General features: G+C 38.2%; 1 protein-coding gene across 1 annotated transcript; it reads right to left on the reverse strand.

The window, feature by feature from the left end:
- Positions 1-334: 334 nt before the first annotated feature.
- On the reverse strand, positions 335-18,731 carry LOC140235695 (adenosine deaminase 2-like). The gene is made up of 9 exons (XM_072315713.1): positions 18,694-18,731; positions 15,253-15,658; positions 13,859-14,087; positions 13,154-13,364; positions 12,407-12,537; positions 8,795-8,997; positions 6,566-6,723; positions 2,349-2,551; positions 335-1,641 (listed from the first exon to the last, which is right to left on the reverse strand). The coding sequence occupies exons 2-9, from the start codon at positions 15,575-15,577 to the stop codon at positions 1,536-1,538; spliced, it is 1,566 nt and encodes a 521-aa protein (XP_072171814.1). The 5' UTR covers positions 15,578-15,658; positions 18,694-18,731; the 3' UTR covers positions 335-1,535.
- Positions 18,732-24,085: the final 5,354 nt, after the last annotated feature.

Genomic DNA, 24,085 nt, shown 5'->3' on the forward strand with positions numbered 1-24,085 from the left:
CATTACAAAACTTTTATAAAGTCATGGTTAATCTTTTGGGTGCTCTGGGCCCCATTTTTTAATTTCAAAAGATAAAATCGATTTTTTAATTTTCTTACCACACAGTCTGCCATAGACTTACAGTTGATTTTAACTCTTCATAAAACAGGGCCCTGGTGAGGTAAAGTGCCACAACACTACTGTCCCTGAATAGTCATAATTCAAAATGTAAATGTGTAACAATTTGTTATTTTTCACAAGAACCAAAAACACACTCGCTTGGATTCCAATGGGTGATTTTAAATATACAATGTAGCCACTGCTTGCATTGATCATGAGCGTGCATCACATATTTACATAATTACACACAACTAACACCATTGTAACTTACATCTTTGGCATTTCAAATGGACATTACACAATTTAAAAACAGTACTACAGTTAACCTTGCTCTTGAATATTCAAAAGTTGACCTCGCATAAGTTGAATAATCGTCTAAATCGAAGGTCCTTTGAAGTCCTCTTCTCTTTATATTCTATTGATTTCAATCCCTCATAAGTCAAATTTTCTCCAAGTCAAAACTATTTCTTCACTCCAAATAGATTCGACTAAGGCAAAGTTGACTGTACATGTGTATATGAAATGGAAATTCAGATTTACTTTGTATGTTCATGAAATAATAACAAAAACTAAGAGAAAACAAGCAACATATCTCTCAGCCAGCGATATGGGGATAGAATGATTGTTGATGTCATGATTACAATAAATGAACAATAATCCGTCACTGGAAAAGAGCAGTCCTACATTGACATTCATTCAGATAATCATTTACTGTAAAACACAATATATTCGCGGTATGAAAATTTCGCAAATTGGAGCCGATGGCCTTTCTCGCAGCATGAAATTTTCGCGACTTGCCGCTGGCATCCAATGCATATTGTGTAGGTAAGAACTTTCACGGGCATTTTAATTTCGCAAATATTGCCACTCGCAAAATTCGCGAAATTTAAATGCAAGCGAACATTACTCGTTTTACAGTAATATGATGAGAAGCCGTTCTGGGCATTCTAGCAGGTTGGAAATTCACAAAATTGTACTCATTTCATGAACAGAATTCAGTCTGTAATTTATGTCAGGACTTAACACAGACTACTGTATATGCTACATATTAGCCATTCTAATTTTGTGTCAATTGGGACTTCCAAATAATATTGTGGAGTACAGCAAATACCATACACCTTGCTCATGCTGCATTCATGATGGGATTAGACTTAACATTTTTTATGTGTTGATATAAATTAGCAAATAGCACACAACTCACAAAATTTGTGATAAATAAGAACCTCATGCAATTTTTAGGGTGTATACATTATTTTTACGGCAGTCGTTGAATCATGACTATATCAAGTAAATAGTGACTCGACACGCAACAAAAACGTTACACCTGTCAGGGTCAATAGGTTGATGACATTCTTCGAAGTCAGTAGGTAAATTGAGCACATCATAGCTGGTCGATTCATGGAACCATTTTCTAACCAGTTATGTGTCAATTGGTGCTATGGGTACCCATATTGTTTGAGAACATCTCCCACAAACTTGTCCCACTTGGCTTGCCATAGTTTGGTCGCTACTGCCTTTTCATCAGTTGTCATTGCACTATACCTGGTGAGGATGAGAGGGGAAAAAATTGATTTGTGATGAAAGGTCAAAATTTGAGAGGAAATGTCGACAAAAAAACAAGAACAAAGAGACACAATCAACAGGATAATTTCTACAGAGTGAGTGTGTTGCTATAATGAAGAAAGTCACAAAATGTCAAGATTTATATTTCTACTGAATTTCTGTTCATGGCCGCTTTTGCAAAAATAAGCTAGTAAAGCACTCGGACAGTGCAGACCTCTGCCAAACCAGCAACTTATTTCCACCCATACATGCATGTAATTTTCCAATTATATATACAAGCCTTTTGCTCATGTCATCAGCTTCAAGCTGTGTGGCGCCTTGTCTGAGCAGAGCACATGCTTTGGGGCACGTATGTAAACCTCTAGTATGCTCAGCTTGAACACTCAAGTTCACTGACCTTATAGGCCCTATGCCCCCAGAATAAAAATTAAAAATAAAATAAAAATCCTTCAAAAATCCATAAAAACTCCAAGATCACTACTAAAATCTTATCATCTGTTCCCTGTGTCATTATCAACTTTTCCTGCAAGTTTCATTCAAATCCATTAAAAACTTATTGAGTTATTATGCAAACAGTTAAACCAATGCTGATGATCAGAAACCTCCTTCCTTGGCAGAGGTAAAAAAAAAATAGAAATACTGGTACAATAGACGGTATACTGAACAAGGAGAAATAAGGAACTTACTTTATTGTGTTCATGGCAAGTTGTTTGAGCAGTGTCAATCCCGTAGTCTCACCAGCCAGACCCATAAATGCCATGTAGTAATCATGTGACAGAGGAAGGGCCCCCCATGCGGCCGGGTCGTCGGAGCTGACGACTACAGGGTAGTTATCTCCGATGAGGCCCGCACCGATGTGATTGCGAAGGTCGTGGACGAGATGGAGAACCTGCAAAGGATTAATGCATGAGAAAACTAGAAATGTCGCTATGGAGACTAGTATGCCTCCGCCATAATGCATGATTCTCCTAATAGGTCTATAGTACATGTGGACAATATGTGATTACATTTTCACAAAATTGGCAAAATAATCAAAATGACAAGGCTGTCACAAATGTGTTGAATGTTCACCTTCCTTGACCTAGGTCTAATTGGATGAATAGGAGAGCATGTATTTGGGAATTTTAGGACTTTGACTTGACTTTGACCCATTCATAAGTTTATGCATTGAGTAATTTTCAAGGTATGGAGAAAAAGTGCAATTTCTGTATTGAATAATAAATTGTTACCATTTTCATCTGGCCTTTGACCCTAAAATTCATAAGATAATCACTGTCAGGCAGAACATGCATAAATATGTAGTAAGTTTCAAGATAACTTGAGCCACTTCGAGATATGGAGGAAAAAGTTAGTTCAGCACTTTTACTTGATTTTTGACCTTTTGACCTTTGAGGCAAAAAAAAAAGAGAAGAAAAAAAAAAAGAAACTTCCCAGAGAATCTCTATTGGATTATACATGCATACACCAAGTGTAAAAAGAAAACATAATCCTGCTGGCATTGAATAAATATGAGGGAAATAGTAGAATTTTGAAGTGTTGCCCTTGACCTTTGACCCCTGAACTTTGACCCCATGAACCCTAAATTCTCTAGATAATCACTGCCAGTCAGTACATGTATACACACTATGTTCAATGAGGATACCTTGAACAATTTCCAAGGTACAGAGAAAAAAGTGAAATTTTAATATTTTTACTTGACCATTTGACCTTTGACTTCATGACCCCAAACTTTCACCAGAGAATCTTAACGTAATACATGTATACACCAAGTTTCAAGAAAATATCTTCAGGCATTGCATAGATATGGTGGAAATAGTAAAATTTTATGTATTTGACCTTGACCTTTTGACCTTTGACCTTGAGCATGTGCACCCAAAAGTTGATAGGCCCAACTTCACCTCCTAGTACACATACATGCCAAGTTTCATTAGGATACCTCAAAAGGTTTTTTAGTTACGCTGTCCACAAAATTCATTACGGACGGATGGACAACCCGAAAACGTTAAAGAAAGAAAATTGATTTGACAGGAATGCAATTCTCTCCATCTTCTTCAAACTATCGTCAGTGCAAAAAAGGCACACGTCACCTTTGGGTGCCCACGTGGTTAGCTTCTCCTCTTTTTATGTGGCACCCTGTATTCTTTGACACCAGTTTCTTCTTTAGTCACATGAGGAAGTCAAACAAAGCTTGTTATTGTTCACAGTCTTGGTATTGCTTATCTATTTAACCTGAAAGTGTGTGGCAGGGGTGGATCCAGGAATTTTGTAATTTTTGCCTTTACAAAATTGAAGGGGGCGCATGTACCCCTCCCCAACCATTTTTTCTTTTCATTTCTTTTGTTTTAACAAAAAATAAAGTGGAAGGGGCGCGTGCCCGGTGCGCTCCCCCCTGGAAACGCTATTGTGTGGTTGTTTCTGCAAATATGTGTGTGACGAACGTAAAATGGAACCTCGTATATTATGGTGTAGGCTACTACAAAGTTGCGAGTCTCACATACACAAACCTCCAATTATTTATGTCAGATCCAAAAGATAATAGTCATTCTCTTTTCAAAGCAGGTTTTTTTTTTTCTTTTTCTTTTTTCTTTGACACAGGACATTGTTTTCCTCTTGTAAATAATTTAGTTTTTGGTAAACTTTCAACAAGTCTATGTGTGTGTGTGTTTGTGTATTATTACTGTGATGTATTTTTTTTAATGTTTTTCTATCAAAAGACATTCAAAGTGTTAAATATTGAAGAGTTAACACATCTCAGTTGGACTCAGTGGGTCTCATAGGATTTTTTATTGTCAGTAAGACTGGTTACCAAATATAATAACTTTGATTTGATTTGATTTGATTTGATTTGATTTATTGGTTTCTGTATCATCATTGTACATATACACATTCATGTACAAACATAAATATGATAATATATATAAGTATTTTCTTGTTCATTGCCTGTGTACAATGTACAGCAAAAGTACAACAAAACATACTACAATGAATAATACAGAGGGGCTACAGCATAAGCGTAGCTTGATTTGCGTGCAGCCCCCGTAGCATAACATAATATTATAATGTACATCGGAAGGAGAATAGGAGGGAGGGATGACTTGCATAGAGATAGGATAGTTGAAAGGAGAAAGGGAAGGGAGAGGTTTGTCTGCTTTCACTAAAGGTTTATACAAAATAAAATCACCTGTATCACTGATTAGCAAGACATGACAAAATATTTCTTCAACGAGGTACAGGTGGACAGTTGATACAGGTCATGGTCGGTTACATAATCATTATTACATCAGTAAATAGACTAATTGTGTCAATATTTGTACAAAAGAATTTCGAGTATATAACAATGACAATGGAATTACTGATACTCAGATAACAACATCGTTTTTACAGCCTTCCTAAAAGAATACGTAGACTTTAAACTTCGAATTTCAGAAGGAAGAGAATTCCAAACATCGGGTCCGGTGTGTCTGACAGATTTCAGAGCCATCACTGTTTTGGGATTATACAAGTGAAACTTATCAGATTGTCTTGTTGGATAAGAATGTATTTCCTTATTTAATTGAAATAATGAGTAAAAAGAAGATGGCAACTGACCATTATGTAAGCGAAACATAAAGAGTGAGTTTTGCAAAAAATTAATGTCATTTACCTTAAGTGTTCTTAATTCTGCGAATAAAGGATCTGAATGGTCTCGATAACCTGAGTTGGTGCATATACGTATTGCTTTCTTTTGTAAAAGTAATATACTATCAATGTGGCTTTTTGATGTTGCCCATACAATGTTGCACTTTAATAGTCAAAACTTACAAGAACTTGTCCAGCAATGGCATGCATCGCACCCTTGGTTCAATTATCCACTCCCAAAGTCAAGTTCACCTCATAAAATTCCAGTTATTTGCCTGCAAATAAGTAGGCATGGTCAGCGCCATGTTTTCAAAGCGGGGATGGGGGGGGGGGGCAGTTTTTTCTGGTGCCACTTCTGGGTTTCATCAGCTAACAAGCAAACAAGAGACCCGGGGGTCTTGCGCTCACCTTCCAAGCATTCTTGCAGACTCTTACCTGAGAACATTGGAAACTTGTGGTGGGGGTAGTTTTTGAGAGCTGGGGGCATGGTCTCAATTTGCATATTCCATCACACTGGTAAAAACACCTGTCAAATACACTGTACTTTATAGAATGTTGGACTATGCAGTTTGGAAAATAAAAGACTTAAAGCCCTATGACTTCTGATTCTAGAGATGAATATTATTGAATATTCCTTAATTTAGGAGGTTTGGGCCCCCCTGGGGCCTCAAAGGAAGGCATGGTGCCAATTCAGATCTGCAATGAACAAACTTAGACCACACTCATCAATGTACAAACTCACAGTAGCTTTGCTTTATCACGTCTGGATCTAGAGAAGAATTGTAAATATTCCTTAAAGTGGGGAAGGGGGGAGAATTGGGCCTCCTAAGGGCCCCTCAAGGACAGCATGCCCCCCCCCCCCCCCCCTCAGGTGGGGCATGGTGCCCATTTGAACAAATTGAGATCCTATCCCCCTAGGGATGCTACTTGCCAACTTTGGTGAAAATCGGTCATGGGGTTCATAAGAAGAAGATGAAAATGTAAAAAGTTTACGCACGACGCACAACGGACGCCGGACGAAGAGCGATCACAATAGCTCACTTGAGCTAAAAACAATAACAAAAAACGGTTTTCAGCGCAACTTTGGACGCTCTGGTACAACACATTCTATTTTTTCTTTTTTTTTTGCCACTTCTGGGATAAACAATAAAAGTGTAGGGGCCCAAAAAGGTTACGCACCATGTATTCTTATGTATTGTGAAAAAAAAAAGTGTGTGTGTGTGTGTGTGGGGGGGGGGGGGGGGGAGGGGCTGCTAGGGTTATCCTTTGCCCTGAGATAACATACCTGATTGGAGATTGGGTTGAGCTCAATAGCAATGCCCTTTGTCTTCACAGCCTCCATAACTCCTGGGTGTTTGTTTATGGCATAGCCATGCCCGATGCGGGAAGTATTCAGGAGGATCGCATCGATCAGGTTCCTATCCACCGACGTTCCTTCCCAGTCTGCGAGAAGACATTCCAGCATTAAAGGGGTTTCCCCAAACACATACGTGGATTGGGTGAACACAGCAATATTATCATGGAACATATCAGGGAAGTTTGAGGAAAATCGGACAATCTGTTTAAAAGTAATGAATTGTAAAAGTTTTGGTGCTGCAATAAGCCAGTTCAGGGTTAGCTCATGTACAGATGGGTACAAATGACCTTTCTTCTTTCTCAGTTGATTAGGCACTCCACTAGTCTTCAAGCAACAGAATGCATTAGCTTGCCCGATGAACAATTCATGGAATTCATCAGTCATGTTCAAGCAAAGGATGTACTCGCATAGACCAGGTGATCGGAATGATCCATCAATTGACACTTCGGAAAACATCTATTTATTTTGCATTGAATGTAATTACAATCTTCTTCTATTGATATTGCCAAAAATACTGCTTTTGCTGCCAGGTGGATGTGATGGCAAGCACCAATTTAATACAAGGATTACTTGAGTAATCACTGCATCACAGATGCTTAAAATCTCAGTGAATTTAAAAACCAACATGCTCTGCTGGTACATATGACCTTTTTCTGCTCATGCTCAAAGTGGAACCCCAAACTGGCTTACTGCGGAATTAAAAGACTACAACAGTTTCTGATGCCACTGTGGAACAATCTAACCAAAATATACAGAGGTTTTCTCAAAATTTCAGTTGTTTTTATGAAAAGTATACATTCCTTTGACTTGTTATTGACATTATTTTAAGGGTAGGGCCTAATATTATTCCTCCTGCACTTCAGTTGCATGTATGCTGGAAAAATGAAATCATGCAGAATTCTGAGTAGGCCTATATCTTCTTTATGTAATTGCTGTTTTGTTGTAATGCCACAAAATGTTGTAGTCTTCTCATCCAGCGATCGCAGCATTAAAACTGTAAAAATTCATAATTTTTTAACGGATCGTCTGATTTTTTTCCCCTCAAACTTCACTGAATATGATGTGTTCTAGTTTTGCTGTATTCACTCAATCCCCACAAATAAAGGGGGGAACTTCCTCTTTAAGCAACGACAGCATTGTATTCTACAAGAATGTAGCCTGTGCCTGTTCATATACACTTCCAACATTGCATGAGCAGTTAATAAGGCTGAAAGTTTATTTTACATCCATAGTTTGAATTTTAACACCTCATTCGCCCTCGGCCAATGTTTGAACAGAGTTTACTGCTGGTTGTAAAATCTCTGACATTTTCAGAGTTGGCCTTGGCAGAAATACAGAGAAAAAAGCAAACTGATATCAATTCCATGGAGCAGAGGGAAGAACCCAAATTGTTGGTTGTATACTGCTGTGACAAAGGTTGAAGGCAAAATGTACTTCCTCTTTAAGCACCCCCTGAGTGCCACACAGCTCATATCATGAAAATACAAATATCTAGTACACTCTTTGATAGTAAGGGAAGGACTGGCACTCTAAAATTTATGGATGATATATAAATTATGTTGTATGTGTGTGTGTGTGTGTGTGTGTGTGTGCTAACACATGGTTTCGAATGCCAAGGAAAGGTGTAATACCACAAATCTGGTGTAGTAAAGGTGCAATTTAGCACCACAAAAGAACACTATAAAAAGTCTTTAAGAACCAGCACACTTTGGCAAAAGGAAATAAATTAAGAAAGAAAAATGATGCTGGTATTACACTTTCAAGAAATTATACCAATGCGATTTGCAAAATCATTTTCATTTGTGTTTTTACAAGATCTCTTACTTTAAGAAATGAAAAAAAAAAACCAAGAAAAATACAGTCTCCTTCAGGAAGAAAATAAAAATAAAAGGAATTAGAAGAGAGAGAAAAAAGGCAAGAAGAATATAGTGAATATGAAAAAAAAGAGAAATAAGAAGCAGAAAAATAAAATGACAACAAAGCCCTGGACATCAGAAGCTTTGAAATTTTATTATAATCATAGACTGCGAGTTCTGTATAGTCTTATGCTGGTTACAGAAGCTGCTGCTGCTACGCTATAGCAACAACTCATGTCCTTTTCACTGATTGGCTGACACCCAGCTGCTACCATGGAAACCACTCTGATTGCATGCTTACTCGTTTCGCCCGCATGGAAGAAGAACGGCAGGTCGACCCCCTGCTGCGATGGATACAGGAGTTGGTCGATGTAGTCCACCAGAGGGCCTCCTAGATCTTCCTGAGCCACTAGGTCGTAGCCCGCAAAGCATTCTGGGTATTCCTTCAGCAGCTTCATGGCCATTTTCACTTGTTCTAGTATCAAGGTTTTGTTTTCAGGTACCCTGCGGGGGAATGTTACAATGTGCAGTTTTAAACAGGGTCAAATCTTCACAGGAAAATTGGTGCATTGTTCACAAAGAAGAATATTAGGCCTATGCCAAATGAAAGCAGCAGCATGTGATGAACATACAATGTATTTCACAGATAAACTTTGAAAAGACAACACACATCAAAGAGTTATCAGCACAAGAATGCCTGTATGTAATTCCATCATCACAACCAGTTCAATCAGCAAATGTCATTACCTCGATCCGCCAAGGGAGGAGGTTATGTTTTCATTGCTGTTGGTTTGTTTGTCTGTTTGTTTGTTCGTGTGCAAAATATCTCAAAAAATTGTGCACGGATTTGGATGAAACTTGCAGGAAAGGTTGAGAATGACACAAGGGACAGATGATTAAATTTCAGTAGGGATCCGAAATTTTTTTATGGATTTTATGAAGGATTTTCGATATTTTGGCAGGTAGGGTCAATGAACTTGGGAGTTCAAGCTGGGCATTTTTTAGGTTTGCGTGCTAGTTTTTGTCAGGGCGAGGTGTGCCGCACAGCTGAGGGCTTATGATGTAACAAAGGCTTCTATATTGGGAAATTGGGCGATTTTTCAGCATGTATGCTGGAAGTAGCTGCTTGGCAGAGGTCTGTGCTCTCAGAGTGCTTTTCTAGTTCTTCATAAAATGACCATAAAATGTGTTGTGTTACCAATAGCTCTCATCACTGCATTTGCTTTCAGCTGTCCACATATCACTAAGGGCAACACATAGTTCTCAGGAGGACTTTATATTATGACAATCTTCATCTTTCACCATTTCGAATTTGCTGGCATTACAACTGTAAATCGAAAGGGTCTACCACGACACTTGTCTGCCTGACGTGATTTGCCAGGATATCAAGCTGTTTTGGGTTATTCTGAGATCAAAAGCGTAAGATAATTTAGATCAGCATACCTGACTTTTATTCCTGAAATGCCCATCCCCATCCAAAAGGTACAACCTTATGTGATGAGCAATTGTGATCTAGTATTTTATTTTCCAACAAGCTGCATGCTACTCACTCCCATAAGGAAAATTGATGGGATACCACTCTGACCCCATTAGTTGATTATTGATAACATATTACGAAATACTACATAGCAACCAAGATCAGGTATGTTCTCAGATGAAAATACTGTCAGTGTACCCACACTTTGTATTTGACTAATTTTTTTTTTTTGCGATTTTCATCATTAGAAATGAAAAGCAAAATGTATTATCACAGCAAATATTTGCATTGCATTTTCATTTTATAGCAAAAACTGACAGTTTCATACAGGCATATGAGAACTACTAGTAATGTATGCTTCCCCTAGCTTTAACATACTTTTATCAACAACTCACTCTCATAGACACACATAGAAAACCAATCTCATACCATAGGCACACAAACAAAACCACTTTCGGAAAATGTCATAAAAGAACCGTCAAAGGCAGCACTGCAATCATGTGACAATTCACAATGCACACTGTCTCGAGAGACCCATGCTGATGAATATCTGTGTAGTCTTATACAAATTTCTCAACAATTGGTCCGATCTTGTCCCATGCTCGATCAATCTTTTGTCTCACATTTACTGCTTCCTTTTCAAGCAAGTTTCACTTTGGGGTTTTGGGGTATGAAATTCCTTCTTCTGGCTTGAAGGAGCTCTTTCGCTTTCATACTATCAAATGGTGCGTGTGCAAAAAACAAAACAAAACAAAACAAAACAAAACAAAACAAAACAACTGATTACAGGATCGGAAACCTGCAGAGAGCTGCAGGGAGGGCGGATTTCTTTGGACAATTTACATGATGACATTCTTCTACGCTGTACAATTGTGCTTGTGTTGGGTTTTTTTCTCTCTCTCTTTTCAATGATCTATTTTTGATGATTGAAATACCAGGAGGAGGGGGGTAGTTTTGTATGGACAATTTACAAACCGAACAAAGATAAACACTCACTAATCTCTCTGGCTTACCATGACAAATTGTGCATTATTTCTTCTTTTTTCTTTTATAATATCATTCGTGCATATACTTTATATTGTGTTTGATGTATTGTCCTTATCAGATGAATGAGAACCAAAATGACAGCTTGTACTGGGGGCACTTTGAATCACATTTTTGCTGTTTTCTTTGATGGAAATAAATAGACTATTGAATTGAATTCCCCCATCACATAAAGCTCTCCAAATCTGAACACGTGTGGCGCTCTAATTTTTTTTTACCTTGAATTCTTGGGATGTAAATTTGAGGTTATGAACAATGTGTAAATCTACACTTTTATGCACGCTGAATGCCGAAGTACTAGCTAGTATTCATAGATTGTATCACATTTTTTTCTTATAATCTCACGAATAATACTTATTTTCTATCAACCTGTAACTCTACATTTGATAAATGGGGTTCTTCTCCAAAATGGCCCTATGCTGGGCCGATGATGCCAAACAACAAAATTATGGAAAAAATCCATAGATGAAGGACATGACGTGGTTGAAGTTCCCAACAGACAAAATTCAGTGGAGAGCATGGAAAAAATCTGCTTCACAGGAAAGACCACTTCGACCTGAAGTTGAACTCATGTATTTGTTCGAGACATTTCCAGAAAGGAATATACAATCAAACAATTTTCCAGAACCGCAAAACTGGACATATACATCCCAAAAGCGATCGATCAGATATCGGTATCGCAAGGTGATATCGCTTGATATCAGCTATCAAATGCGATAGGGAGAATTGAATTGAATTCAACAATGGTATGAAAAGTATTATAAAATGGGTTCAAGAATGTAGCCAATTGGAAGCGCTAAAATGAGTCACGTGTGCTTGTATTAATTTCTCACTAACATCCACGGCCGACGTCACAATGTTTGCACTAGCAGTGCGCACTCAATCAGTTGTTACAAGTGCGTCGCGCGCTACTATACGCGCTGTCAATCCTGTAAACAACCGGGCTGCCGGCCGGCCTTTCTTGTGTGCATAACATGTGTGGCCCGGGCGCGGCCCGGCGTACGTACGTATACTCTTATACGTACAGTACTTTCCGAGTGCGACGTGTTTGGGACGAACATCTTCGGACATCTTGATCCACAAAGGTACGTGAAAAATGTTGTTAGTTTTCGACCCATTTTATAAAACAAATGATGCACAGGATTATTTCGTGGCGTTAGTGGAGACGCAGCTCACTCTCGGGTATTTACAATGTAGTGCAACATGCGCTCGGCTTCGCCTCGTGCATGTTTCACAATTGTAAATACCCTCGAGTGCGCTACGCCTCCACTAACGTACTCTATCCTGTGCATCATTTGTATACTAACAAACATTGTGCTTCAGGGACACTCAATGAACCCAATAATTTTCGTACAAAAGCAGAGAAATCATTAATGTGTTTGCTGCCCTCACCTAATGGATGTAAATATGATTTTGGCCCCACTGAAGTCATTGGGGAATTCCCCTTTGAACTCTTCTATGGCTTCTTTGAACTGCTGGAAGGTGTACTCAGGGGGGTGGACTTTACCGTCAAGCTCTTGAAGCTGTAAGAAATGAATTGTGTAGTCATCAAACATTCAACTCGTAAAATTGATGGCCGGAATGTGACATTTTTTTTTTTCCATAGTTCAATGAGCTTTAATAGATCTGGAGGGATTTTGCAGATAATCTTATCATTTAGCCCATATACTCCTCATAAAGGATACTTTGGAGAGTATCAAATAAGTCTCTTAAATGATGTTGCTCAGATCATGCTATCAAGACCTGGGGTGTACAAAGGGATGGACAGATAAGGAACCAAAAACACACAATGCCTATGGCACTTTTTTTTGTGTGTGGAGGCAAAGAATATAAAAATAACATTAAAAAACATAAATCCATAAATCATTGAATGCTTTCTTTCTCTCTTGACTTTAGCACTGATCTCTCATTATGATGCAGACAACTTTTGATTTCATAGTACAGCAGCACTGGATCATGAATACCTTCTCTGTCACTGGGTTAAATTACCAGATAGCTAGCACTTTCAGGACACTAGGTTCTTACACCCATACACACAATATGGTGTCGTGCAAGAATGAGGAGTTTATTACAAGATGGCTCTATTCCCAGCAAAGTTTAACAAGGTCTTTCCTGCAGATGGTGCTGTGCTCATCTTACCCCATTCATGATGGTCCGGATCTCGATGTACTGGACATTGTCCTGGACCAGCCGTTCGAGTCCCTGCTTGACCATCGCTTTGAAGGAGACCGTGTTGAAGTAGAGGTCGGTCAATGCGGTCAGTGCCCCCTGGAATCGCAGCCATGACATTGTCGTATTGGGGTAGACCTCATCAGGGTGGGGCGTACTCATGGTAAAATTTGTGTATAGCCTATCATACACAGAAAAGTGAAAATGAGGCATCTCTACCAATTATATCATATTGTATAAGTATCATATGAGGCTCTCTTGGAAGAAGATATCATCAGAATGGTATTCTTGAGGTCTGAAACCGAGTATAAAGGCTCCTTATAGTTTATTCATGTCTTCTTTGTACAAGCAATTACACATGACAAAACGGCATACAGATACTTTTTCAAGTATATCCAGAAACACTTTTTGTGGAACACAGATACCTATCCCCCCAAAACAACCTCAACTCACAGATAGCATTTTAAATTTCTCTAAGATAGCATTTTAAATCTCTCTCAGATAGCATTTAAAAATCTCGAATATAACAGAGTCATTTGAGATTCAAGGTCACTTTAAACATTTGTTGGGAAAAAAAGAAAATGAGGACTATTATTGAGTGAATGATTCTAACTTTCACACATCTCCCTACAAATATTCTATGATTCTTCTAAAATGTATTAAATTTTCACCTACAGTGCATCAAAGACCTCCGCTCCTATCTCAGCTCTGGACTGGGCGACCAACGTCCAATCTGTTCTGCAGTCTGAAGGAGGCGTTCCTGGAGGGTTCTCCGAGAACTTGAAGTGGAGGGAGGAGAAGAAGTCGGTGCGGACGCAGTAGAAGAGGTGCGGGAGGTAGGTGATGTTGCTAATCACCCACTTGGGATCAGCGATGGAGATTTCATGAATGTGGAGGATACCACCTGGAGAGAAAATTATTAAACTTACAATTTAGATTGACAATTCATGTTGTTGTTTTTTGAAGAGAAATGTAGCACCTGGCTCATACTTTCTAATTGCTATGCTTTACAGAAACCAAAACACAAAACAGAAATGTCTATGTTACCATTATGTTGTTTCTCCTTCTACCCTATGGACAAGATATCTGTATCTGTTCTGCACAATATGTGCAGAAATCAGCAACTCTTAGATGCAGAGGAAAAGAAATGGACTGGAAGGAAAATTGAAAAGTACAAATTTGTAACAAAGAAGGTGTTTGTGATACCTCTATGATAAAACTGAAGAGTTAACTTTACACACACTTTTATTCTAAAACAACCAAACATTAGGCCCATGTGCAGATATGTTCTGTAAATTAAAAGCTGTCTTGGCAATGAGGTTAAGACCACATGGATAAAATCACAAGCTTCCATGCAAACCTACATGTATAACTTCAACTTGATACTAATATTGCAGTTCTATTTTCTTTTCTTTTCTTTTCTTTTTCAACACCATCGACATTAAGAACTTGTAATGAAAATTGAGTGCACTGGGGGATGATCTCACTACCAATACAACATTTAAATGAATTGATTAGTTTTTGGGGGGTTCTTTTTTTTTCCTGAATGTCTGTCATTTTTGTTTGTCTGTTTTTTGTTAGTGCTCTCCTTGCCAATTGACAAGAATGTTCAGAAACTAATTGTCAATGAATCAAGATTTGAATACCAATGCTTTCTTGTATCACAAAGATCTTCATGCTGAACTGAAGAGCAATCCTGCACCAAAGTGGGCTTGTAATAAATCCACAATTATGTCTGATTATGTTTGGGGTGGGGTGGGGGGGGGGGGGGACTTGACAAGTTCAGTTTCTATTAAGCATCAATCTACCAATGATAACTTCAGTTCCTAAACGTCAATCTACCAATGATAGTTACAGTAATTCAACTCCTATTCCCTTTAGGGGGAAGAGAAGTAAGCTTGATTTGTAGCAGTGTTGCTCATTCAACGTCAACATGGTGCAAAAGTCAAAGCAAATTTATGATTACAATTTGAACAAAGGTAAAGTTGCTGTATATTTGATGGTTTGTTTAAGCTTCAATATCTGCTAAAGATAAAGAAAGATATTTGAGTAGAAACAAATAGCGTTACCCTTTGGCATCTGCTTGATGATATTGAAGACTGCGCTTTGTTCAACAAGATATCTGCCAACGAGAAAGTTCATTGTTGGAGCAAATGTCGTGCTGAATCCACTATTGACTTCCTTTTCCTTCGCGCTGATCAGAATTTCATTCAACTTCTTCTCTTTGTCGTTCAGTGCGATGCCAGCACCGACTATCTGCTTCGTCTCGGCAGCCAGAAACGCCTTCCGTCTCTCAAGGTAGTTGTTTCTCGATTCTTGTGGTGCCGATAAGATGGATGGGCACAGGCCGGGTAGTATCCCAATCACAAACAGCACAAAGATCCAGGTCTCCATGTTGGAGGTACTCCTCAAATTGGGCACCAATTCACATCAAAAGTCTGGCGGCTTCTGCGCTCAGCTGTCAACACGATGGAGCTTTTAAGAAGGAAATTACAGCAATCATGTGACAAGGCACACATTCTGTCACATCATACAATTATTGTGTGCAAGTGCACTCATTGGAAGATAATGCATTCCAAAGTACACTGTAGGCCTACATCCAAACTGCATGCCTACTTCCTCCAAATCTATTGGCCAACTTCCTGGGCTGCAACTTACGCTTCAAGCACAATGCCTAGTATATATAAGTAAAGAAAAGATGGCATGAAAAATTCCCCACCAGAACAATGGAATGAAATCAATCCCAGGGATCTGATCTAGATCACAAAAGTGTAAGCCCTTGCTTGTGGGTCATATTTCTTGCCTGCTTTCAAAATCCCTTAAGTCATAAGATTTTTGTTTTGTTTTGTTTTTTTTTCTACGTTTTATGTTCATCAGTTTTTAGGTTTTTATATAGTCAGTCTTGCAGCAAGAAAAGGAGTATACAGAACACAGATGCTTCTTTCAAATTTCATTGGTACAACCATTACTGATTTGGTTTATAAGTTCTGTCTTTCCTCACATCAACAGTTATTCAAAACTATCTTGCCAGCTTGCCTGATTTACTCTTCAGTGTAACAACATGAAATACTCAATCTACTGTGATACCACATCCAAAGTTTAGCTTTCGACTTTGGGAGAATACTATCTGCGATTTGTGCCCGATGCATCCATGCAATTCAAGTCATAGTCAAACAAACAGGATAATTAAAATATTAAATCCACCAATCTTGCTTTTTAATCCTAATAATAGTGAAATTAAACGGAGAGATCTAGATTTAGTGACTATGGCATATACACACTTGTATATTACAACAGCAGCATACCCGCATCAGGGGATATATTATATTTACAATTACAATACATCATGAATGAAGTAAAATGATGTAAAATGTAATTTCTGTTGCATCACCCATTATACAACCACACACCCAGCTTTCATCAGAGACACCAATGTCAATGTACGGGAATGAAGTGCTAGGGCGATGTCATACATTTTTTTTTTTTTTTTTTTTTAAAGAAGAAGTAAAGTTGATTGCGCTACAACAAAACATGCATCATATAAGTACGCATATTGTTAACCCCGGGGGCGCTCCTTGTACACAGCATATTGTACTGGGCTGTGGATGATATCAATTTGTAAAATGATATTCAGGAATTTAGTACAGGGTAATTAATTCAGTATCGACACTATCATACTGAGTCTCTGTTTTCATACTACCAGCAACAATAAACTACCGAAGTAATCAGTCATGTGATGTACAATATGTAGTCCGTATGATAATAATAACGAATACAAATGTCAATTATAAAGTCATATGGTTGACCGAAAGAATGGTGTGTGCGTGCAGTACTGAACGTACAAGCTAGGTTCCCAACTGACTTATTATACACAGCACTCCCATCGATAACTGGATAAGAGGCGACATAAACATACCCTACAAATTATGTATAAAATTGCACACAAGTTTTGTCCGAAATATTTGCTTGATATGTTTCAACTTAAAGTTTTCAGCTATAACGTAAGGAATTCATCGTTAAATTTTGTGTTACCTTTGATTAAGACTTGTTTCAAACATAAAAGTTTGACATATTCTGGATCAATGCATTGGAATAAGTTACCATTGGAGTTGAAACAAAAACCAACATTTGTAAGCTTTAAAACGCACTTGACCGAAACTGTTAATTGACAACTTTTCAGTTTCCCCCTTTGTATGTGCTTCTCTCTCCCTATCTCTCCTCTCTCTCTCTCTCTCTCTCTGTTTCTCTTTCTGTCTGTCTCCTTCATTCTCTCTCTCTCCCCGAACTCTCATTTTTTTTTGTCTATTTCATTTTAAACTACGGCGATCATTTGTATAATTGTACATGGTTATCTTTGATTGATCATGTTTGTTTCTGTCGAAATGTGTGCCGCAGTTTCATCAACATGTTATTATGTTTTTTTCTATATGTTTTTTCTATATGTTTTTTTTTTCGGTTTTTAAGTATGAGTTTTGTTTTTGTTTGTTTGGTTTCTTTGTTCATTTCTGTATAAAATGTATATCTATGTTGTATTTTATCCGCACGGACCTGCGGAAGAACAGCCTTCGGGGCTGAAGTATGTGCCGTGCATAAATAAATGAATGAAATGAAATGAAAATCTGGTCGTCGGAGATACTGTATGTTCCGTGGAGACTGTGTCTGGCTTCATGGATCTACGGTACGGAGGAGAGGGATAACGTCAATAAAAATAAAAGACTCCTCCGGACACACGGATCTTTCTGTCTAATACTAATAGTAATATGTATGGTACTACAGTACTTGTAGCTCGCCTGACCAGACCCCGTGCGAGCGACACTTGTGTACAGCGACAGGGCTGTGTATAACCAATATAAAAGGTAAACACCAGCCCGACCAGACGCCATGCTTCTCCAGCCACTGGGCTTTGTATAGGTTAATAGGTAAACACATTCCGCCATTATTAAATAAAGGACAAGTTCACCTTCATAAACATAAGGATTGAGAGAATGTAGCAATATTAGTAGAACACATACACATCAGTGAAAGTTTGAGGAAAATTGGACAATCGATGCAAAAGTTATGAATTTTTAAAATTTTTGTGTTGGAACCGCTGGATGAGGAGTACTAAGGCTAGTGATGTCAAATGTAAAGAAAATTCAACATATTTTCACTTTTTTCGCATAATAAAAGAGCACTTGACTTGCCTCTTTCTAAAGACAATTGGAATAATATTACCCATAACATAAAGTCAGTAACGAGTCAAGGGAATGTGTAGGGAGTTAAAAGATGAAATTTTGTGAAATTCTCTTTATATTTTCCTTTACCTTGCTTTATTGTTGTATGCATGTGACATCATACACTGCAGTAGTCTTCTCATCCAGCAGTGACTGCACAAAAACTTCAAAAATTCATAACTTTTGAACGGATTGTCTGATTTTCCTCAAACTTTCAATGATGTGTTCTACTAATATTGCAACATTCTCTCAATCCTTATGTTAATGAAGGTGAACTTACTTCTCCTTTAAACTTACCACATTCAACTTGTAAACCCAACTCGACAAGGTACCAGTGGCAGTGCCACCAGCCCGTGGCCGAACTGTCTGTGCACAGGCAGGGAGCGCCCCGCGGGGATATTGTAAACCCAGCGCCTAAGTCCGCTGCTGGCTGCTAGCTAACCGTAAAAACGTAAGGTAATTAGCCTTGCTACTGATTTACAGAACTACCTTAGTCGTTGACACAATCTGAAACTTGAACATTGTTGAAACAACTGTGAAAGCAGGATTGAACAGCGCTGTGCTGTGCTGTGACGAACGTAGGAAAATTCCCCGATTAAATACTGACTATGGTACCTACCCAGTGCTCACAGCCAGCCTGCCAAAAGGACGCCCTGTCCAGTCCACAGAACCACTGCTGTGCACTGCACTGATCAGTGCACAGAACTCGTCCTGTATTGATGTACCAAAGAGCGTACTGTAAACTGCGAAGGAGGACGCCCTCTAAGTGATGCGTCCGCTTCATCACAACTGACTGGTCCCTTCAAGCAATAATGTAGGAATTTATAGATTCATCTTCCTGTGACAAACAAGACGATTTCCCCTTTTCAATTTTCTTCTTTGGTTGTTTATACTCGTTGTTGGTTGTTGTTATAGTTACCTGTATTGTAATCATTGTTACCATGATGGAACCACAATAATAAAGGAATTTCATGGGACCATAAGGTTTCATCGGATTATTGAAAGGTGTTAAGCTGTTATAGAAGCTTTCAAGAGATTGTTACCATGTTCTTGTGCCTTTATAACAAGGTTTTGAACAATTACAAAGAAAATTGAAACTTGATCTGCGTGCCACATTAACTTCCTGTTCGTAAGTTTGTGTGTGAAATCTGTGTACATTAAGAATTGGCACAGAGAGGATTAAACTTAAATTGTCAAATCATGTCGCGAGGAAAAAGAATGCAGCAGTCAACGAATGACCTTGAAGAACATATATATACGATCTGTTAAAAACATGAAAATTATTGAATTTCAAAATTTCAATTAAACGCTTTTTCATGACACAGTGATCGGCCGCTCAAGTTTCCTGTTGGTTTGTTATGTCAAAACAAGCTAACTCCATTTTTTTTTTTTTACTACGTTGAGATATTAGTGATTAAAGAAACAATAAGAAAACACAGCATATTTTTAATCATAACTTCTAGAATATTCCTTCTTGTTATGCCACAAGTGAATAATTTGCTCTATCTGATGATGGACTTTGAAATGCTTAAAAATGGCACTTTTAGCTCATTTTTGCAATAAAACTCTTTATGAATAACCTTTTGAACAATACAGGCCTCATGTTCTCCAATGAAAAAAAAAAACATATTTACTATCATATTAAATTACACAGCTACATTATTATGAAACGGAAACAAAACAAAATAATAGTATACAACGGATCTATAGTCTTATAAAAAGAGGTAGGCCTCGAGAGGGGGTGGGGAGGGAGGTGGTGGATGTGAGATATCATAAGCCAGTCCGATAATAAGCGTTCATTGATAAAGGACAATGCAAGACATGGCGTGTTAAAAGTCTCTCTCACTGTAATAGAGTTCACGTCACATCTTCAAATTCAAATTTAAATCGGTGACATCGTGATGTGTAAGCACCAAGTTAAATGAATTGATAATTTTATACATTAGTTGCAAAATTAGTTTGCCTTTTAAGTTACGATATTATGTGCCCAGGTGTATTCTCATGCGTTTATAACTCTTCAAACATAGTTCCATGATTATATCTTACGGACTTGAATGAAATTTGGGGAAGTGGGTACAAAAGCCATGTACTAAGTACCTGAATTGTACATTTCTGTCACAAAAAATGGCCATGAGAGCAAGTTATACTTTCTCGACCTCAGTTCAAGGTTACTAGACTATTCATTCGAGAAGTAGGCATATTGAATGTTTTTAAAAAGGACAAGTTCACCTTCATATTATAGACATGTTGTGGATTGAGTAATAGCAATATCAGTATATAGAACACATCAGTGAAAGTCTGAAGAAAATCAAACAATTTCGTTCAAAATTTATGATTTTTTGAAGTTTCTGCTCAGTCAATACTGAATGAGAAAACTATACCTATGCAGCTTGTGATGTCACATGTGTATAACGATATAAAGAAAATATTGTAAAGAAAATTAAACATATTATTTCACTTTTCTCGCATAATAGGAGAACACTGACTTGCCGTTAATGACAAGTTGAAGAAAATGTGCACCTTTTTTATTTAAATAAAATTTTGTGAAATTCTGTTGACATTAAGATTTTTCCTTATATCGTTCTATATACGCATGTGATTTCATACACTGCATAATAGTAGTCTTCTCATTTTAGCAGTGACTGCGCAGATAACTTTTGAACAGACGGTCCGATTTTCCGCCAACGTTCACTGATGTGTTCTATTAATATTGCTGCATTCACTCAATCCGCATGAATGGACTCGTCCTATAATTCTTCATGAATACGATCTACATAATGGGTTTCGACCACATTCTTTAATACAATAAGGCCAAAAAAGTGTTTGTTTGCCCATGATGGTCGGTAGGTCGTTTTTTTTTTTTTTTTTTTTTTTTTTTTTTAAACCTTTTCTACCCATGTACTTTGGCAGGGCATCTCGTAATGAATACACTCGACCAAAGATCGAGTTGACTCGACTCATCCTTCTGGCAATACTTCGAGTTCTAGTTCACTTTACTGATGTGGCGCAAAAAACTCCAAGGGATTCATTCAAATTTACGTCTTGCCAGGGCCCGGTACGCGACGCAGAAACACTCACTGACAAACACTTATAACGTTCATCTTTGTTAAATTTTGCAAACAGCTTAAAAAAGTACCTTCCAGTGAGATGCTGGCAACTGAACTCCAAACAGTTTTGGTGCCATGACAGCTGGTAACGGATGCTGCAAAAGTAGCCATCTTGGCAGTCGCGCTGGGTTTATTGCCGCTTGGTCTATTCCCACTTGGTCTAATCACCAGTTGGGCTAACACCATTCGGGCTAAACCCATTTGGTCCACTTCTCGTTTGGTCTACTTGCCACATGGTCTAATAACCAGTTGGTCTAATGCCCACGAGGACTAATCGTCACTTCGTCTAATTCCCATTTAGTCTAATTGCCAGTTGGTCTAATGTATTTTGTTGCCACTAGGTCTAATTGCACTTGGTCTAATATCAGTTTGTCTAATGTTCAGTTGGTCTAACACCAGTTGGTCTATTGCCAGTTGGTCTTTTCCCACTTGGTCTAATAACAAGTTGGTCTAATAACCACTTGGGCTAATTCTCACTTGGTCTAATTTACACTTAGTCTATTTTCATTTAGTCTAATAGCCACTTGGTCTAATTGCCAGTTCGTCTAATCATCATTTGGTCTAATTCCCACTTTGGCTAATGACCAGTTGGTCTAATGACCAGTTAAGTTGGGCTACCACAGACTCTAGGCTCTAGTTCAACAGACTCTAGTTCAATATTGCGTAAATAGGTGGAAAAGTTAATTATCTTTTTTCTTGAAAGGGTCCGGGTGAAAGCCCACAATTCAAATGCATGTACATATTAATTGGGCTTGCATTATTTACTTTTATTCATTCATTTTTTTCATATTTAGTAGTAGGCCCTATAACAACGGCGTAAATCTGTACTGAGGAGTGGGGGGGGGGGGGGAATGATCGGCGATAGTCACCATCACCACAATAAATTACAAAAGCTTGGTGCCCCCCCCCCACACACACACACACACACATACTCGTCTTTACAGGGATCGAATGTCCTACTCTTTTGCATGAAATGTAAAGTGGGAGGAAAGTGGCAGCAAAGATATGAAATATGTTGTTTTTGTTTTTGTTTTTGCTTGTCAGAAGACTTTCAGTGGAAAATCACACCTTCAAAGTATGAAGATCTTTTTTGTTTTTGAAATATCCGTGAGAGGGAGCGGGTCGACCGAGCGGGGGGAGATTGTGGGATTCCCACAAGAAGAAGATTTTACATTTCCAGACCTGAAATTCAGCGATCTGGTGCACACTTTTGGTGAAATTTGGGATTTTTTTCCTAAAAAAAAAAAAAAAAAAAGATAAGTAAGAAAATGAAATATTAATATATCATTGAAATCGTGGTATTTCAGCTCTTGCTCCGCCTGTGCGACATTACTGTGAATGCCTACTAATCAGTGGGGCCTATCACCGGCGTAGCAAGGATTTGATCTTAGGGGGAGCGGTTAGATAAGAGGGAGCAAAGCAAGCGGGGGTGGGGGTGGGAGGGGGGATTCCCCCTCCCATGGTGAGAACTTTTTGCATTTTGATGTCGAAAATGGTGCAATTTGATGCATTTTTTGCGTGTGTTATCAACTTAAAACAGTCCCACATGTTCAAGGTAGCAGCACATTTTGATGTAGGTTATTATTGAACAATGCTTTTGCCTATAAAGTTGTATCATTTGAATGATTTTTTTGTATATTAGATATATTACACTGAACATCATGAACGCGACCGAGCCCGAGCGAGCGGAGGGAGCGAGAGGTTGGGGGGGGGGGGGGGGGGGTTGGAGGGGGATGTCCCCCCTCCCACGGTGAGAATTTTTTGCATTTTGATGTTGAACATGGTGCGATTTGATGCATGTTTTTGCGCGTTTTGTCGACTTGAAACGGTCCAACTTGTTTGAGGTAGCAATATATATTTTGATGATTATTACTAAACAATTTGGCTATAAAATGACATCATATTAAACTTCTATTCTTACACTGAATATCATGAACGCGACCGAACCCGAGAGAGCGGAGCGAGAGAGGGAGGAGGGGGGGGGGGGGGATGTTCCCCTCCCACGGTGAGAACTTTTTGCATTTTGATGTTGTAAATGGTGCAATTTGATGCATGTTCTTGCGTGTTTTATCGACTTTCAACAGTCCCAATTTTTTAAGGTATCAGAATGTTTTGATGTAGATAATTATTGAACAATTTACCTTAAATGGTATCACTTAAATAAACTTCTTGTATTAATTCTTCCACTGAATGTCATTCCCACGGTGAGAACTTTTCGCATTTTGATGTTGTAAATGGTGCAATCTTATGCATATTTGCGTGTTTTATCGACTTGAAAGAGTCCCACTTGTTAAGGTAGTAGAATATTTTGATGTAGATTACAATGAACAATTTGCCCATAAAACAATCCTTAACATTCTTTAACTACAGTGTAAGTTATTTTAAATTCCTTTCAACCTTCTTCATTCCATTTCAGTGATATTCTGACCTCAATCTTTTCAATCTCTTGCATATCTCAACTGGCTCTCTTGCTGTCTTCTCCTGTTTACAACTTACAGAATTGTGACGCTTAATTGTGACACCGTATAACGACACACAAACAAATGATGAAACATAAGTTTTATTTCTTTTTATTTCATCCT

The sequence above is a fragment of the Diadema setosum genome, chromosome 12 (genome assembly GCF_964275005.1).
Source record: "Diadema setosum chromosome 12, eeDiaSeto1, whole genome shotgun sequence".
In the NCBI taxonomy this organism is placed as follows: domain Eukaryota; kingdom Metazoa; phylum Echinodermata; class Echinoidea; order Diadematoida; family Diadematidae; genus Diadema; species Diadema setosum.